Genomic DNA, 20,151 nt, shown 5'->3' with positions numbered 1-20,151 from the left:
AACAATTTCTTAACTCTTAATTCTTAAATAACGGATACTAGTGGTGGAATGGATATCCCGCAATTTTTTAAAATCCGCCCGGATACCGGATAGTTACCAAATATTTTGGTATATTAAAAACCTATTACTTAGTACTCCACCATTCACAGGAATTAGTATCTCTTTTAGGTGTTGGACAGTGCAGATAATAATCAAGTTCAATCCCAATAGGACTTTTTTCATTGAATACAACTTTATTTACCATTAGGAACCTCACTGTAACAATCCCAATACGATATATAATATCTCTTGTTGCAGTTTCCTCTAGTTTTCTTCTCTTTGCTTGTAATTCATCATCACATTCATTAATAACAGAACTGTCGCTGTTATCACTTTCGATTATTAATTAAAATATCATCTTTTTAATGCAATAAGCCGTTTTAAAAAATCACTTTTAGTTCTTGAGAAATAAATTTTTGAAATGATCGACAATTTTTTCGAATTTTGCAATTCTCGCCGATTAAGTTTTAAAAATTCGTATAAAATCCAGTTCTTGGAATATGAGTATGAAAATTTCCCAAAGTGTTAATAAAAGTGTCTTCTTTCCAATGAACTAACCCATTTTGAAAAATAGCCTTTAGTTTTTGAGAAAACAATATTTGAAGTTTTGATAAAATTTTCGGTGTTACAATTTTCATCGATAACGTTCAAAATTCGCTATAAAATTTATTTCTTGAAGGATTCTTGTGGTAATGTCACCAATTATTAATTAAAATATCCTCTTTTTAATGCAATAAGCTGTTTTGAAAATTCGGTTTTAGTTTTTAAGAAATACATTATTGAAATGATCGATAATTTTTTCGAATTTTGCAATTTTCGTCGATTAAGTTTCAAAAATTCGTATAAAATCCAGTTCTTGGAATATGAGTATGAAAATTTCCCAAAATGTTAATAAAAGTGTCCTCTTTCCAATGAACTAACCCATTTTGAAAAATAGCCTTTAGTTTTTGAGAAAACAATATTTGAAGTTTTGATGAAATTTTCATTGATAACTTTCAAAATTCGCTATAAAATTAATTTCTAGAAGAATTCTTATGGAAATATCATCAATTATTAATAATAGTATCCTGTTTTTAGAGTTGCTTCGTTAGTTGAATCAGGTATCAAAAAAGTTGATTTTGTATCTTGGATCCAAATAAGTTGACATATCTTATCAGCTTTCTTATTAATTTCATTTTTATTCTAATATCGCAATAATGTAGCAATATAGGGTATCACTTCAGAAATACACCAGAAATTATAATCATAATGGTCGGATAGATATGCCGGATAATCGGCATCCCCTTCGGCCGGATATCCGGTATCCGGCTTTTCGCAAAATCAGAACGGAAACGGATACCATCTTTAGATAGTCACAGATTCAAATAATAATTGTTTTCCAACAATTCTGATACAAATTATTTTAAGATAACAACATTAAGATTTTTTTTGATTGAAATTTTAATTAATGATTATGAAATGATTGATAAAAATGTTATATGACAAAAAACGTCAAACATTGACACCCAATTAATGGGAATTGCAGTACCAATATTAATGGTGATAATTTTTTTCTATTCCTATTACGTTTACGTGGTGGAAATTTGCATTTTTAAAGTTCCAACAACAACCAAACGGACGATTTATTTAGTTTTTTACCACATTTTTGCGATTAATTTAACCGTCTTTTACTTTGCGTGCATCGGAGTTCAAACTGAAGATGTTCCCGACGAATATGGATTAACATATAACGAATCGGATCAAATCGATAAATTATCTAAAAATAGATTAGAATTAAGAAATTTCCTTCAAACGTTATGTGTAAGAAAAAGGATAAGAACGTATACAAGAAAGGGTGGATTAATTAGGTAAAAGAAATTTTAATTAATTAAATTAATTAAAAATAAGTATTTTTTTAAGGTATTGTTTGAAATGTAATTTAATAAAACCAGATAGAACCCATCATTGTTCATCTTGTGGAAGATGTATTTTAAAAATGGACCATCATTGCCCTTGGGTTAATAATTGCGTGGGTTTTGGAAATTACAAAATCTTTATATTGCTCTTAATAAGTCTTTATATTTATTGTTTCTTTTACTCCTTCACAACAGCTGAATACGTTTTAGAATTTTTCCATTCTTTACAAGAAATCAAGTATAATGAAGTCCAATACGTGACATTGTAAGCAAAATAATCCAAAAAATTATTTTTAATCACCACTCTTTTGCAGAACATTTCTTCTTTTTTGTGCTGGGATCGCTGATTTTTGCCTCTTCATTTTCCACATGACGTTATTGCTCAACAATGACACCACTTTGGAAGTTATGCAACCAAATGAATACTCTGAAGATATTACGTTTAATTTGGGAGCTTGCGATAATTTTTTAGAAGTGTTTGGTTATAATTGGTGTTTATGGTGTATACCAGTTATGACGAGTGTTGGTGATGGGGTTACTTTTCCTATTGTTTATCTGCATTAAATTTTGTGATATCAGGTTGTAAGATTTAAAAATGAAAATTAAATTTAAAATTAATTTGTTGTCCTTTTTGATCTTGGAAATTCAATTCTTGATCCGCAAGGATAACCATAACCACTATAACCAGGAAAAGAAATTTTTGGCTCTAACCCTGCGTGGATATTTATTGGTGCTGGGCGAGTTATTATTATTGGTAAGGTTTTTTGAACTTTAATAGGAGGAGGTGGTGGGATTGATATCGGTATAAATCTTGAAAATGTAATAGGAACATTTACTGGCATTTTCCTCTGTTGACCAAGATGTTTAAAATTTTCTTCGTAAACTTGATCTTCCTCCATTGGAACATCAAAATTATTTCTGACATCTTCAAAAATCCGTTTTTGGGGGAGTTTTGGGTACTCGTTTGAGTTATTTGACAAAAGAATCAGGAAGAAACTAAAAAGCTGGATACATTTTAGTTTTGGGTTTAGCTAAGTTTAAAATTTCTTACCACGATCTTTTGGATCATTACTGAAAATGATAAAACTTCTAAAATTAACTAGAAGTAACAAAATTAAAATTAAGGGAAGTCAAAAGATAACGTTCAATGACATTTGAAAAGGTTATGATTTCCTGTTAAGTAAAAGTCAAAAAATAACATTAAATATTTTATTTTATACAATAAAAATACAAAATTATTTACAATAAAAAGATGTTACGATCTAAATCACTATATCTACATCTCCCATCATTAAAAAGATCATTAATCATTAATATCTCAGACATTTTTTACCAAGCTTTGGCAATCCCTCCGTATTTTCCCAAACCAATTCCAGAAGAAATAGCATAACCTCCTCCACCATGGCCACCATATCCTCCTCCGAATCCACCAACATATCCTCCTCCATAACCACCTCCTCCAACACTATATCCACCTCCTAAACCAATTCCACCAATTCCTCCTCCAATTCCTCCGAATCCTCCTCCAATTCCAAAGCCTCCAATAGCTGGACCCGCTGCGACAGCAACTGGTTGAGCAACGACTACTGGAGTACTAATTCTAACTGGAACAGGTTGTGGAACAACGACTGGGACGGGTTGAGGTACCGAAACTGGTACTGCTTGTGGTACTGGAACTGCGACTGGTCTTTGTACTGGCACTGGAACTGGTCTTGCGACGACGTATGGCACTGTTCTGGTTACTGTTACTGGAACGGGTTGAGGAACCACAACAGGAACGGCTCTTGGAACGGAAACTGGCACTTGAACAGGGACTGGAACTGCGACCGCTCGATTAACTGTGACTGGAACTGGCACTTGGACCGGAAGTGGGATTGCTTGGTTTACGGTGCTTACTGATTGAGTGTTTTGGGTAATTCCAGCACCTCCTCCTAAACCACCACCAAATCCACCAGCGCCAAGTCCACCAGCTCCAAGTCCACCAGCTCCAAGTCCACCAGCCCCAAGTCCTCCAGCTGCGAGACCAATTCCTGCTCCACCTCCAACTGCATATCCTCCCCCACCTGAGGAGTATCCTCCATAAGATGAACCTATAGAGCTATATCCTCCACCGATTGAATTGTATCCGCCGGATCCATGGAGAATACCTCGTTTCTCTTTCTTGGATGGTTCTTCTGATAGAACTCCAAGAACCAACGAAGCTACGAAAATAGCCTAAAATAGATTTATTTTTAAATCAAATCTTTTTCAAAAAAGATATTTTTTTACCTGAAATATCTTCATGTTATCTTGTTTGTGTATCCGAACGAACTGTTGGTTTTCTCAACCAAACTTTTGGTTTATATAGCTCACCAACTGGTACCTCCAGTTTGGAAGTGATGAAGGGAGGAGTCGGCGACGACGGCTACAGATGCGTGAATTCAGAGATGCTGTGACTCTCCGAGTCCACGCAACTTTCACTGTTTATTGAGACAAACATCTCTAGAGAAGAAACAGTGCAATACGAGATCATTCAAAATAATTATTTTTTGTAATACTTTTTCTTTTAAATACTTAAAATTCCCTTTCATTTATTTCGTTTTCACACCTTTTTCAAATACCTTAAGCTTTTTAAAAATTCAAAAATAATTCTTCATTGTTGCGATATCTACAAAAACGACCAGTAAAACGTAACATTTAAGTAAAAGAAAAAAGTGACCACTCCCTTATGTAAGTGGGTATAGTGACCATTTGGAGCAAGTTACGTAGCGAATGTTTATGGATGTCGCGAACATGAAGAAACTACTACCACTACAACAACGTTGAGAGAGAATTTTCTTCTGGTTCCATAAGATTCGAGATAAGAGAAAATAAATTTCTTTTTAATGTCGTTCAAATCAATCAATATAAACCGTTTCGAATTTGATATAATTTCAGTAAATTTTCTTCAAATGAAAACGAAAAAAAGAAGAGACGCCAACGACCGTGACATTAAACGTAATGCTAGACAATTTTAGGAAAGTTACGCTAATTTAACTTAACCGTTCCACGCAACCTTGTGTAACAATGGTGGTATTATTTTGAATATACGGTCACTGACATATTGAAGAGTAAACAATACATTGCGTTCGGTTTCTAAGATAATTTTCCTGTTATTTATGTTTTTTTCTATTTTAAATTCTTGGAGGAAATTGAATGAGTTATAATTAAATAATTGTGACTGGTTAAAATATTTCTTTTCTTCACATTTTTGTTTATTTTTTTTTTTCGTCATGGTTATTTGCATAGATTAGAACTGTTATAAAAATGATGCTAAGTAGTGTTGAAATTGGGTTGGTAAATAGAAAGACATTTGCAGGTGATAAAATATTTTAAGAGGATGGTTTTTTTAGATTTAATTGCTTTAGGTATATGTTTAAATAATAATGTAAGGTATTAATCTTGAGTAATATAGGTAAATGTACATTTTGAACTATAAGAGTTTCTAATATTTTTCTATTCTTGGACATAATGGAAGCTTGAAGACATGGTAATCCTAAGGAAGATGACGTATTTTCTCAATTAACATGTAAACATGTATTGTTCTTTCATGAACTGTATACTGGAGTATGATGAAATACATCTTAATCCTGAAAAATTGGAGAAAATATCATTTAAAACCAAATCGTCTTAATATCTATTCCGAGCAAAATTGATTACATTATACTGCTACCTAAAGATACACTCAATCTTTCATGGATTATAGAAAAACTACATACTGAGACGCAGAAATATTTCATCCATATCTTGAGAAAAGAGTATGAATCTTATTCTTGAAAGAAGAGTAATTAATTTTACATTACACAAAATGTATTGCATCGCAATACTTTTGAGGATAACACAAGGTGGAACTTCTTAACCCTGAGGAAGATGGAATGTAGTATTCATTGCAGGAATCTGAACTGCGTCTCAACCTTCCGTTATATAATCAAAATTCAAATCCTAGGTGGGCTAATAGATAGTAGCTTACTACTCAGAGGAGGGGCGTCCTACAGAACTTCGGATTCATCTTTACGCTAAATACGACGATGCTCAGCACACTCTGTTCAAGTGCCACAGATGGAAAGTGGCTCGAGACGAGTTGGAAACCGAAATTAGCAAAAACATAACGCCTGGCACAATTGTTGGGCGTATGATAGCCAGCGAAACAGCATGGCTAAAAATGTTTACTTTTGTGACAAGTATACTAAGGGAGTAGAAAAGTGAAATGGATGCGCATCATCCCCCGAACACCGTCAGGAAAGAAAGAATCGACTAACTGATAGACATCTGAATTAAACAGCTGAAAATTGAAAACCTGTATAAGAAGAATCATCATTGGGACGAAGGGCTTCAATCCCTATCCTGATGTGCGTAGCACATTCTCTTAAGTCTAAAGCAGATTAATGCGAGCTCATTAATTAATTTTTATCATTTAATGTTTTAATACATACACCTTGACGATCTAGTATCAGAACTGATGCTTGAAGGCGGAGGGGGATCCCCGTTGGGATGATGAGCCCCTCTCCACCTTAATCCTAAGATTAAGACCAATATTGCGAAGGGGAAGAGTATTTTCTGTTATTAACGTGAAACACAATGTCAATTGAAAGATATGTTACATCTTTATAATCTTCTTTGTGATAAATAAATATTAATAATTGAAGGTGTTCATACTAAGTGCTTAGATTTGTTGATGATGTTGAAATATTTTATTTTAATCCTTAAGAAGATTGAATCTGTCTTCTTGGTAAGTCTTGGGTAAATGTTTTGTCTTCTCATGGACAGAAGACGTAGTTAATCTTTAATGGCTTATTAGTAACTTTTCACTTATAATGAGAGCAATAGAATGCGTCTTACCTCCGAAGAAGAAGTAGTGTTTTCATAATTAGTGGGAGATAAGCTGCATCTTAACTTTTCTCTACTATCCGTTCCAAAAGTCAAGGCCTCACTTTAGATAAAGATATCGATCTCGCGTGAAAAAAATTAAGGTAAAGTTTATTTTAATCACTGAACATTTCTATATAACATATATCAACATTTTCTACCGCACAGTTTTCCTTTTATTGCGAGTTAAATAAAAAAGTACCCTTCCAATCGGAAAAGATTGCGCCGGTGTGTGTTCCTGACTGGACGTAGCGCCTTTATTCCTTTATGTAGGTAAAATAAAGGCTCGACGTACAGTCTGGTACACACATCAGCCGGATTGTACGAAACCCCCTGTCCCCACATGGGTTATTTCTGTTTGTTTTTAATTTATAATTCGCTTAAATCGCTCTAAAAGAAGAGAGAGGTTTTAGTTTTAGAGAGGTACTTTATGATAAAGAAACATTTAATCCTTGGTAATAATCAGTACATAAAGTTTTTCTACAATACATTACCTATCTTTAATGAATTACAGGAATGAATTAATACATTTACCAATTATTGGAGATATATTCCATCTTTTATGATTTATAGGCAATCATGCAATAATTATGAGATATAATACATATCATGTTAATCTTGAAGATGATGTGTCACATCTTAATCCCACAGAATATGGAATACATTCTAAATTACTATAATAAATAATGTAACCCGAACAAAAAGGTTATGTAAGGTTAACAGCTGAGTTGAAACTAATTTTGTCATATGGATAAGGTGGAATTTGTACAAGATAATTTTGTGGCGAGTTCTTTGTGGTCCCATATTAAGCCATTATGACTATAATGCAAGTGTAATATCAGCTCCCTTCTACGAATATCATAAATGAACCGTAAAGAAGACAAATCAAGTCGCGATAATTAAATATAAATAGCACCAAGTTGTACTTTTTGTTTCTGGTTCTCTCCGTAGAAAGCTCGAATATATTCAACAAATTAATGATGTTCATTAAACCAAACTCTCAAGATCTTAATTTTGTCTCCAAAGCTATCTCGTCGATCCAGTTATTAGTAAATCGAAGTCTCCATTCCAACAGCATTTTCGTCCACCTTTGATCTTAATTACGTCTGTCACGCCTGTTTTTCGGCGCAAGTCCTCATTTCTAACGTGATCTCTTAGCGATAGTCCGAGCATTGATCTTTTGTTGTTCTAAGCCTGTTGGTAGATATTATGGTCAAGGTCAGTGTTTCTGCCCCATAGGTCATGACCGACAACACGCAGTGATTGAACACTTTTCTTTTTAAACATATTGGTAGGTTGCTCTTAAACACATCTCTGAGTTTACCATATGCTGCCCATGAGAGGACTTTTCTCTTCCTTAGTTCGCAGATCTGGTTGTCTCTTGTGATTTTAATTTCAAGGCCAAGATAAGTGTACATATCCACTAGTTCAATTTTTTTTTCTTCTATCACAATGTTTTCTCTGAGAACCAGATTGGTCATACATTTTGCTTTAGAGATATTGATTTCTAGACCAACCGATGCACACACTTCTTCCAGCTCACGCAGCATCAGTTTAATGTTACCGAGATTATCAGCGATCATCCGCAAAGCGTAAGTTTGTTAACCTTCGACCGTCAATGTTTATGCCCTTATTCTCCCAGTCCAGCTTCTTGAATGCATATTCCAGGGCTGTGGTAAATAGCTTAGGAGACATCGTGCCACCCTGCCTTGGCCCATCATGTAGTTATACCACCATAGTCGCTTTTCTGTAGATGTTGTAAATTAGTTTTGAGTATCGATTATCGATGCGGCATTCTCTTAATGCTTCCAAGACCGCGCCCATCTCAGCGTTATCGAAAGCCTTCTGGAAGTCAACAAAAGCCAGCACCAATAGCCTGCAGGTGATCGTTGGTTCCAAATCCGGTACGAAAGTCCGCCTGTTCCGGTGGCTGGTAATGTTCTAGTTTATTTTCAAGTCTGGTGATAAGTATTCTTGAGAATAGTTTATAGAGGTGATTCAGAAGGCTTATTGGCTTATCCTAGTCGGCTTTTTTGTGAAACTATATTGCCATGGCGTTATGCCATTTACTCGGTATTGTACTGTTAAACAGGCAGAGGTTAAAACAGACTCTTATTTTCTGGAGCAAGCAGGGACCACCGATTCTGCGTCCTATTATTTCTGGTCTTTCTTAGAGCAAATTCAATCTTCTCGAAACCGGAGACCAGCGATACCCAGCGAAACATCTGGTATTTCTTCACATCCTTGATTTGTAATGCCCATTTCCGCTGATAGTATGTCTGGTTCAGGATCTAACTTCATGTTCTTATTGACTACCATCAATCAGTAAGTAGATGTTTGTTTATACAAACTCATATTCGCAAGAACTACAACTGATAACCAAGTGGTTTGAAGACAAAGCTTATTATCAAGTTCCTCAGCATTAATTAAGTAATAATATACGGTGGATTTAGTAGACCCAATATCATAAGATGAAGAAGAAGCTTAATGTTATCAAGATCATCACAAAACAATTTAAAATTGAAAGGTTTTTGATCACGAAAAATTAATTTTATAAACAATTCTTCATTTCTCCATAACTGCATCATCAAAAGTATCTATCAAAAATATCTATTTATTAAAGTTCCAAATTCTAAGTGGTTCTTGTCTTAATAGATTTGATTTTAGGAAGGTTAAATTGCTTCATTAAATTTGTATCTACAATACTCACAGATGTAGATTTAATACTTGATTTAATACCATTTTTGATAATTATGTATTGCAGATGTATTGTTATTAGCATAAGTACGCCATAATCAATTATTGATCTCATCTTCCATGTATGTATTATAATATCATAATGTTAGAGGTTATAATAATCTATCTTAATGAAATAAATCTTAACTCTGATCTTTACTACTGTTTTTTAATGAATAATTGTTTATTCAAGTTCTAATATAATTTTTTTTTCTAACAATACATTCAATCCTTTCACTTTTAATGTCCACTTGACATTTGTGGATTATTAGAATAAATCATTACACAGGTTTTTTATTGCGATCGTCAAATCGGATTGCCCCAAATATGTTATTTAGTACATTTCCTATAAATCTCGCATTGAAATTCCCAATACAACGCCAAGTCGCTTTCATCAGTCGTACAAGCCGAAATGCTTCGATAAATATTTATAGTTTTTTCTGTAGTAACTATAGGAAATAAATACGTAACTTTTTGAAATCATACCTTAATACAACTCAATATTTACAATTTGTATCATAAAAACGAATTTTTTGTTACAAACTAGTATATACAAATTAAACAGGAAGTGCACAAAATCGTATTACGCAAATTTTTTCTTCCAAATGCATGGTGCAGTTATTGCAGATGTTATCGTACGCTAGAACGTACCGGTCGCTTCGATATGGTAAACTAAGCTACTTTCAAACACTCCATAATAGAGACCTTGCACCTTCTAGAAGAAGAAGAAATTTATTGCATCATTGAAGCGGTAACGTGCACTCGATCGTTCCACTTAGTTACTACTTATAGGGATTCAATTAATAACTTTATGCTTCTCCTATATTTAGTCACTTTCTAAGATCACATCAATAATTCCCAAGAAAATAAAAAACAACGAAACGGATCTATTGGAATTATGAAGATTTATTCTATTCGTATTCGGCTTCTTATTAAAATTCAATGGGAAAAGAAATGTAGGTTTAACATGATGAAAAATTATTGGGAAAAGTTGGTGAAACGAAGAAAGGTCGTGAAAATAAAATCGGCGGCTATTTAAATAAATTTGAAAAGTTATTTTGATGAAAAAATTATGGGTGTGCTATAATTGATACCAAAATCAACCTAAATCACTCCAAATCAAAAAGAAAGTCAAATACCTAATACATTTTGATAAAACACGTTTTCGATTGAATTAATTTAGACCCATTAGATGACATAGTCGCGTACGTGCGATATTCCGTTTAGGTTTTATTGAATCGATTCGACGAGCAGAATTAGAAGAAGCTCCGATGTGGTGAAACAATAAGAAGGAAGCTACGCAAAGAACGTGGAGGAGGAGGAGGCGGAGAAAGCCATTCAGCTCCTACATCAGTTTTTATCAAGATTACCCTGACTGTATTGTATATACACTATTCTAATTTTTCTAGTGGGGGAGGTTTGTATATAATTTAGTTGGAGGAATACACCAAGTCAGTTGACATTCGACCTGAAGTTCTTTGGTCTATTAAGTGATACAACCATGAGGACTTTGGTAAGTAATAAAAGTTCAATAAGATTCAGTGAAAATATATATATAGTTGGAAGACTCCAAAGTTGATAAAGCTTTTTCTTTCAATATTATTTAAAAAACGTAAAGAATTATTAGTATTCTTCAAAAAAATGCTGAAAAAGTGATTTAAGTTTTTGGAACCATTGTAAAGATTTGGATTTACTGAAAATAAAAGTCCTTAATTTGCAGTTTAAAGACTCTAAACGGCTACATACAAGAATCTAACGCCTAATAACAACTAAAACTAGGACTAACACTAGTATTAGAACTAACACTATATCTAGAACTAGAAGCATTCGGGTTTAGCCGTACGTCTTTTAAGACGGCTAAATCCGAATGTTTCTACATCTAGATTTAGTGTTAGTTCTAGTTTTAATTGCTATTGAGCATTAGATTGTTGTACATTCGTATTGAACTAAAACTAGAACTTACACTAGACCTAGAACTAGAAACATTGGGATTTAGCCGTTTTTAGAAGACTTTTTTCGAGATTTAGACGCACGGCTAAACCCGAAACTTTCTACTTCTAGGACTAGTTTTAGTTCAATGAAAAAGATATGAGAATCTAATGCTGAACAACAATTAAAACTAGAACTACCATCATTGATTTATACATCGTATAGACAGCTCTGGGAATACCCCGACTTTATCTATGAGCATGAAATAGAGCAACTTGAAGAGTATGGATTTATATCATTTATATTTAAATATACTAATGTATTAAATAGATAATATTAATAGTATGACTTAAAAATATTTTGTCCGTTATCTCCGAAGTCGACGTTTTACTCTAATAAATTCCCTTCTCTTAATTGTATATATTACAAAATCCTGCTAACACTTCTCAGATAGAATCTTGTTTTCAATTGAAATTGGTAATATAGCTTTAATCCTCAGCATATCAACCTCACGATTGTTCTTAGCACGAAGCTATTGCGCTAATAAAGCTTCCGTTTTGCAATGCCGACCGCCTGATTATGGATGCAAACGGTGACATTGTAAAACGGAGGCAGGTGGTGAAAGTATTTTATGGCACCGTTCGAGATCCTTTTGAAAAAAAACTGCCGCTTCGATTGCCTCATATCGGATGCCGTCGATACGGTTTACGTTTTTTGAATTAAATAGATTACTTTTTGGCCAAAATTAAAGAATTTCTTTTTGCTTTTGTTTAAGGTACTAATCTGTTTGGTATTGGGTACGGTTTTCGGTGAGGAACTCCCCGAAAAGAAACATGAAAAGCGTGGGCTTTTAGGATTGGGATATGGACATGCGGATCATTTGGATCTTCACGGACATGGAATTCACGCGCATAGTTTTCATGGTGACGCTATTCATGGTCACGCTTTTCACGGCCATGCTTTCCACGGCCACGCTTTACATGGTCATCACGATGTTCATCTCCACGACGATATCCACCATGGACATTTCGATGGACACCTTTTAGATGGACATCTTCATCTTCCCCATTCGCATGCGCATGTTCACGCTCATACGGAAGTCGTTAAAAATGTTCCTGTCCCAGTTCCACATCCAGTTGCGGTTCCTGTTGATAGACCAGTACCAGTTCCTGTTCCAGTGAAAGTTGCTGTTCCAGTTGATAGGCCTTATCCGGTTCCTGTACCTAAACCGTATCCAGTACATATTGAAAGACATGTTCCAGTACCTGTTGATCGTCCAGTACCAGTTCCGGTACCACATGCGGTGCCATATCCGGTTGTTAAACACGTTGGAGTACCGGTTCCTGCTCCTTATGCTGTTCCGGTAGCCAAACCTTATCCGGTTCCGGTACCGCATCCTGTTCCGGTTGTCAAACCGGTTGTTATCACCAAACATGTCCATTATGATCATCATCATGGACATCATCATCACCTTTGGTGATTTTTTTTAAGTTTATTTTAGTGGTTTGTAAAAATTATAGTTTGTAAGCAGTATTAAAAAAAGAACATAACTGACTTTGTTTGTACATATTAAATAAATAAATATTTTTTTAACCAGTTAATTTTGTTTGTTTTAATAAATGCACCGGTTTAAAGACGAATTGACTTTAATTATCTCAGTAATATTCCAAACTCTTTCTTAATATCCTTGAATAATTTTTCTTTCGGGTCAATGCTATTAGCCTGTTTTGCAACAAGACCACAAACAACCATGGTGGTAAGTATATTTGTTGAGTTTTAATCGAACGCTCACAGCAAAATGATCGACAGGAGAGTGTTAACAGTCATATTAAGTGCCATTTTTCTTAAAATTGTTGTTAGTCTTTCACACAAACATAATGTTTGTCATTCTTGGGATGGTTATTACACGGATAAAGATTGTTATTACAATCCAGATCAACATTCGGAATTAGTAAGTAATATTATATTAATAAATTATATTAAGTTAGATTGTTTTTATTAATTTTAGGCTGAAATTGTTCAAAGACGCGGTTACACCATCGAAGAATACCAAGTAGAAACCAAGGATCATTATTATTTAAAAGTATTTCGTATCCCAAAACCTGGGAAAACTCCGGTTTTTTTAATACATGGTTTATACTCTTCTTCAATTAGTTTTGTGTTAGCGGGGAATCATTCTTTAGGTAACAATTTTTGTTAGATATTATTTAATTTTTATCTCTTTGTTTGACATTGTACTGAATTCCTATATACACAATCTTATTTTCCACTCTAATTATTTCATTTATCGTTCACTTCGCCTAGCACACGCATAAATTAATCTTAAATCAATCTTAAATTACCTTTAAATCGAGGTAAAGGTAACGTAAACGTAACTCGAATTATTTTTAATTCCGGTTTACTTAAATTAAATATTCATAAATGTTGTTTCTTTGTTTAAGCATTTGTGCTTGCCGAAGCTGGATATGATGTTTGGTTGGGAAATTTTAGAGGTAGCAGATATTCTAGAGGACATAAATTTTTGCATGATGATAGTTTCAAATACTGGGATTTCAGGTAACGAAAATTAGATAAAGATTATTGTAATTATGAATTAATTTTTTTTTGTAGTTTACATGAATTAGGAGTTTATGACATTTCAACTCAATTGGAATTAATCAACAAAATTACTGAAAAACCTATCGCTTATATTGGATTTTCTTTAGGAACTATTGCAGGCCATATTTATTCAGCTACTTATCCAACTAGGGCTAAACAAATAATAAAAGTGATGATTTCAATGGCACCTACAGCGTTATTAGAAACTTCAATATCTGGTTTGAGAACTATTGGACCTTTATTTCCATCAATAGCTGTAAGATCTTATTACACTTATAGCGAAGCTTATAGTATTTAAATCAGTCAAATTTCCTAGTTAAAGTGAATCAGATGAATCAGTTCTTAATCAAGTTCATCTAACAATAAGACACTTCGCTTCATTTTTATTTTCCAATCAATTAGTTGGATATTTATAACCAGTTGTTATAGAATTCTTACTTATCTTAGAGTCAATACATTTTGGATATTTTTCTTTTAGGTTCCATAGATTTCATCATCTATTAATCTTATTCGCATTTACTTGCAATTATTTTATAGCTGCCGTCAGTTCGTAATCTTTTGCAAATAAAACTGTGTCGTTAGGATACCTAGCTATATCATATGTTTACATTATAGAAAATTGGAAATAGAACGTTTACCTGGAGAACACCTCTAATTGGTGGAACGATAACAGGACTTCTGAAATGGTTAATTTGAGGATCTTGTATACCCATCTAACTATATTGCGTGATATCCACAACCGTTTTCTACATTTTAAGTCGACCAATCTTTGGATTTATTTGAAGTTGAACAAAAAGGGTGGTAAAACTCGACGTTCATTTGCTTCATGATACATAACAGGCTGATTGCTTTCCAATTGTGATTTCATTTTACCAGGTAGTATATGAAATAGTTTCCATATTTCGATCTTTAAGTATACATTTTGCTACGAAGACAAAGTATTTATGCAGGAGATTCATTAAAATACAATTTATTATAAAACCATGATCCGGTGATTTTCTCTTTTATTATGTGGTGGATCTCTTTGGGTGACGTAGTAAAATTCTCATTAGTTGATAAGTTTTGCTCTAGATGTTGCCTTACGTATTGGGAATGAAGTGGTGTCCACTTGTTGAAGGGAGTGAATGCTAGATGTTCTACAAAATATGTTGCCTTTTCCTGATCATTGTAACGAAGTCTTTCGTTTTCCATAAATACACAATTAAATATTTTAAAAAATATAAGTTATAATGTATCAAAATTTACACACACTATAAAAATGAAAACTCTCCAAAACCGAACATACATTGGACGAAGCAAGATCTAAACTGCATTATAATAAAATCTCTGTTATAAAATAACATAAATAACCTTTTACCAAAAAATATACAAAGAAAACGAAGCCACAGAAACTCAAAAGGATTTTATATTTTACTTAGATAACTAAACAAAGGTGTAAGTTATCCAACTGGTCATTGAGAAGTTCATATTTTTTGTTTTTAGTATATTTGTTAATTGCTAGAGCTTCCAAGAGATCTAATTTAAAACCATTGTTACATCTCTGCAACAATTTTACATTCTCATAATCAATCTCGTGTCAAATTGGTTTTATTTTTGTGTACCATTATTCTATTTCCCAATTTTTGGCTACTGCAGTTTGCCCTACGTACATGTTATTACATTCAGAGCAGTTAATTTGATAGACACCACTTTCTTTATTTATGTTATAATCATTAAAATGATAATTAGATAGTATTAACGTTGTATTATTAGAAAAGGCAAGATTAATATTATATTTCTGAAAAATTCTTTTACTAGATGCTGTAATAGAGTTAAAACCAATGGGTTTATAGTTTTTAGTTTCATTATCTTTGGAAAATAAAGGATCATGTTTTATTCTAATTTTATTAATTAAATTATTAATTGCGTTTATAAGAAAATTATTATTTTTTGTTAGATCAAAGATATAGTTAAATTCATTAATCTTATTCTCTTGTGATAATGGATAATTAAAAATTCGTTCGATAAAATATCTGAAGCTCGTTAATTTATGAGATAAGGGATGACTTGAATCATATGGAATTATTGTAGCAGCTGAACTAGGTTTTCTATAAATATTAAAATTTTATCTGTTTTCAATATTGCTTATTTTAAGATCTTTATTATTTTCTAACTCGATGGTGAAGTTTAATTTGTTGTGTAATTGGTTAAGATATTTATGAAATTCGTTTAAAACACTAAGACTACCTTCCCACATACAAAAAACGTCATCTACATATCTTATCCATTTAACTATATGCTTTTTGAAAAGATTTTTAGTGTTCATAATATGATTGTTTTCAAAATAGTCTAAAAATATAGGTAAATCTTCTGATATTTTGTAAGTTTTATTATTAAAAACGCAATAGTTTTGTGTAACTATCTGTTTTAGGATTTCTTTAAAATGTTTGATATTTGTTTCTCTACAAAATAATCTCTAAATAGCTTGTCAGTGAGATCCAAAGTAAATTCTGTTGGAACGTTAGAATATAGATTCACTACATCGAAAGAAATCAAATATCTATTTGTAAGATCTGTTTTCAACTTCTTTTATGAATTGGTTAGTATTCGATATAGAGTATGTAGGTTTGAATTTTAATTCTTTGAAAATATTTAATATGAAATTTACAAGTTTATGTGTTGGGGAGTTATTAAATGACGTTATAGGCCTGATGGGCATATTTAGTTTGTGTAATTTTGGTAGAGCATATAGTTTAGGTATGTTAGGATTCATATGAATGAATAATATGCTGAAAAACGATGAGGAAACTATTTTACTTTTGTTATCTACGTAAGTCGTAAATTTAACACCTTCTTTGTATTAAGAACTATTTTATCCTGGGGGTTTTTCTCAAGTTCTATACAGTTGTTATCTTTCATGAATTCATTAGTTTTTTTAATATATACATCTTTACTTATTATAACGATTCCAGCTCCTTTGTCTGCTTTTATATAAATTGCATTGTTTTATTTCAATTTGATTTTAATAGACTTTATATTTTTCCATTGTTGGACTTGAGAAAAATTATTGTGTTTAGGTTTCTTTCCACACTTTTAATATATGGAATAAGTTCTTTTTTTATATTTTTATAGTCAGGATTATATTTAATGATATTGTCGTAGCCTATTGTTATTAAAGGTAAATTAATATTTGGTGTCAAGGAACACTTATAACCCTTGTTCATCAATCCATTCTCTTCATTTGTAAACACAATATCGGTAAGGTTTATAAATTGATTGCCATTGTTCTTATTGTTATCTTCATTTATTATTTCTTTAGGTTTATTATTATATTTTACTTTGCTTCTTTGATGCAGTACATGTAGCTTTATTTTCTTTGTCTTCATTTTTTGCTTGTTCAATATAAATTCTGATGTTCTCCAAGATCTCCTCAATCTCTATAAACTGAATTCTTTCTCGAAGACATCGATTAATTTTGGTTAATTCTTCGTAACAATAATTTAAGGTTTTAAAATGTTTACGTTTTTCAGATTTTTAAATCTTTCCAATAAAAACATTTAAATAAGATTGCTTGATGTTCTTACATTTAACTTTTGCAAAGTTAGGTGTAAGTCCTTATCTTATACAACTATTAATGAAGTTAATGTGATTTTTCGTGATTTCCAGTTTCATGTAGACTTTCCTGTATCCATGGATTAATGACGAAGTAGTACTTGATTTAAAATGGGTAAAATCCATGTTGCATGATTAAATTTGAATAGTTTCTATCACACATTATCAATCGCAGTTGTTTCTTCCTAGCCTATACTGAAATGTTAGATGATCGAGGAAGAAGATTAGACAGTAATTTTAGATGTTAGATGTGCTGTTCTGACATGCTTTTCATATTGCTGTTGATTCTTTTCCAACTATGTATCAACTCTTATTTTCATTAACAGAATTTACATTCTGCCAAAAGTTATTTTCAATAGATTTTTAGTTTTATATTTGTTTTTCTGTGCCAATGAAGAGCTTCATCTTCAACAGCCTTCTTTTTAATCCCAAAAAAATTTTGGAATTAAAAATTAAAATAAATGTTTAAATTTCTTTCTATAACATGATGTTACAAAAACAAATAAGATTCTGAAAACTAAATGAAAATTAAATTAAAACGTAAAAATAAAAGAAAAATTAAGAGAGATTACCTAAATCGTGTATTCTTCCCCGAGTCATGTTGTAGAGAGAAAGATAAATGGGAAGGATAAACATTTATTTTAATTTTTAATCCCAGAATTCTTTTTATTTTAATTAAATTAGTTAAAATATGTTACACTTCTGAGTAGATTTTTAGTTCTGTTATCCCATTCGTTTTCATTTAAACGTATCCAATTAATTATCGTTTTGAATCAGTTTTTAACTTTTAATTTTATAATTTTTCGATTTGCTACATTTTGTTTATATCATTTTTGGTCGGAAACTTTTCAAATTTACATTATATCGTTTGAAATTTCATTATCATGTCATTTTAATTCATTTTCAAATTCTACCTTTCAAAATTTAACTTGTACCTTCAAATTTTTGATAAAAACATTTATGTCTTTGAATTTTTCTCTCTTTCTTTACAACATTTTGTTTCATTACTAAGAATTTTTGTTACGACGAGTCATTTGTCGAGTCGAAACAATTTTGTTGCACCGAAATTTATCAATAAATTTTCATCATAATAGTATTAAATTTTTCAACATTCTATGAATTGTTGACGCCTATTTCTGTTGGCATGATATCCAAATTGCTATAATCTGTATTCACTTTGTGAAGACACTTCAATCTATGTTTCTCTAGAATTTACGTTCTGGCAATGTACTTTTTAGCAAATTTTACATTCTGTCGCTGCTCTTCATTTCTTCAATACTGCCATTGCATTTGCTGGTAGCTGTGTTTGAAATTTCCATTCATAATCTGCTTCTAAAATGTATCTAGAAATAGAAAAATACATACCTCTATTCATTAAGACCTAAATATCTTAACTTAGAAAGCTCTATATATGTTGTTTTTCATATACATCACACACTGCATTTTGCAACTATTTCCCAACTTATTCATATAAGTTTGCACTTTCAATAGAAATGAATGGTTATTATGTTGTATTTGGCTTTACATTTATCGATGTCACTTTAGAAATGTTATTAACTTAATTATTTTTCAGGCAACGGTAAATGCATATTCTCATGGAGAACTTCTTCCTCGAAACGGTGTAATAAAAAATGTCATAAACAGTATTTGTTTACCGTATCCGCACCAGATGAGATCTTGCTTAGCTATAATTCAATCTGGATTTGGTTTTAGTGAAGATCAAATTAATCCGGTAATTATAAACAAATACCAAGTGCACAAAAAACGTTTTTTTTGCATTTTTAGGAAACACTCCCCATCATTTTAGCTCAAGACCGCGACAGTATCTCAATGAAAGTCGTTCTTCATCAACGCCAAATTGTTCATTCAAGAAAATTTCGTCAATTCGATTATGGGCATAGTGGTAATGTAAAAGAATATCATCAAGATGTTCCTCCATTATATCATTTGAATGATATTAGAGTTCCTAATCATTTTATAAGGGCCAAAGGAGATTTATTAGGAACAAAAAATGTATTTTTTTAAATATATTAAAATTGCAGCTAATAAGTTATTATTTTTAGGCAGTTGAAGAATTATATCATTACCTCCCTGATGATGTTCAAAAAGGTATTTACGTTGTTGACCATCCAACGTTCTCTCACACCGATTTCTTATGGGGAAAAGATGCTTATTATCTTGTTTACAAACATATTTTGGAATTCCTCTCTACATTCAAGTAAAATTCCGTTGATACAACTTTTTCTTTATTATTTTATTTTGTTGTTCATATTTAAATCAGCATTGAAAGGAAAGAATTTGAGTGTTAATTAAAAAAAAACCTTAAAAAAGAACTTTTAGTTTCTTTTTATTGAAATGTCTTTGTGATTTTCATTATCAAATCAAAACAATTCCAAGTTCATGAAACAAAATAAAACGATTACAGTTTATAACATAAAATTACACGTTTATCGTTTTATTACCCCGATCAGAAAGCGTA

At 31.9% G+C, this 20,151-nt stretch overlaps 4 protein-coding genes across 4 annotated transcripts; 3 read left to right on the top strand and 1 right to left on the bottom strand.

Moving 5' to 3' along the window:
- The first annotated feature begins 1,108 nt into the window (after nucleotides 1–1,108).
- LOC111414426 (palmitoyltransferase ZDHHC20-A-like) lies at nucleotides 1,109–2,498 on the top strand. The gene is made up of 3 exons (XM_023045766.2): nucleotides 1,109–1,886; nucleotides 1,939–2,199; nucleotides 2,249–2,498. Exons 1-3 carry the CDS (start codon nucleotides 1,552–1,554, stop codon nucleotides 2,496–2,498), a joined length of 846 nt encoding a protein of 281 aa, XP_022901534.1. The 5' UTR covers nucleotides 1,109–1,551.
- A 631-nt stretch (nucleotides 2,499–3,129) lies between these two features.
- LOC111414425 (shematrin-like protein 2) lies at nucleotides 3,130–4,297 on the bottom strand. Its single transcript, XM_023045765.2, has 2 exons — nucleotides 4,203–4,297; nucleotides 3,130–4,148 (listed from the first exon to the last, which is right to left on the bottom strand). Exons 1-2 carry the CDS (start codon nucleotides 4,215–4,217, stop codon nucleotides 3,264–3,266), a joined length of 900 nt encoding a protein of 299 aa, XP_022901533.2. The 5' UTR covers nucleotides 4,218–4,297; the 3' UTR covers nucleotides 3,130–3,263.
- Nucleotides 4,298–10,972: 6,675 nt separating this feature from the next.
- Nucleotides 10,973–13,084, top strand: LOC111414442 (keratinocyte proline-rich protein-like). Its single transcript, XM_023045788.2, has 2 exons — nucleotides 10,973–11,067; nucleotides 12,259–13,084. Exons 1-2 carry the CDS (start codon nucleotides 11,056–11,058, stop codon nucleotides 12,961–12,963), a joined length of 717 nt encoding a protein of 238 aa, XP_022901556.1. The 5' UTR covers nucleotides 10,973–11,055; the 3' UTR covers nucleotides 12,964–13,084.
- Nucleotides 13,085–13,250: 166 nt separating this feature from the next.
- Nucleotides 13,251–20,114, top strand: LOC111414406 (gastric triacylglycerol lipase-like). The gene is made up of 7 exons (XM_023045744.2): nucleotides 13,251–13,434; nucleotides 13,492–13,666; nucleotides 13,925–14,039; nucleotides 14,094–14,337; nucleotides 19,246–19,404; nucleotides 19,458–19,685; nucleotides 19,736–20,114. Exons 1-7 carry the CDS (start codon nucleotides 13,282–13,284, stop codon nucleotides 19,892–19,894), a joined length of 1,233 nt encoding a protein of 410 aa, XP_022901512.2. The 5' UTR covers nucleotides 13,251–13,281; the 3' UTR covers nucleotides 19,895–20,114.
- Nucleotides 20,115–20,151: the final 37 nt, after the last annotated feature.

This window comes from Onthophagus taurus, chromosome 11, assembly GCF_036711975.1.
Source record: "Onthophagus taurus isolate NC chromosome 11, IU_Otau_3.0, whole genome shotgun sequence".
Taxonomy (NCBI): Eukaryota; Metazoa; Arthropoda; class Insecta; order Coleoptera; family Scarabaeidae; genus Onthophagus; species Onthophagus taurus.
Note: the sequence above shows the minus strand (reverse complement) of the source record. Positions and strands in the feature narration are given on the sequence as shown.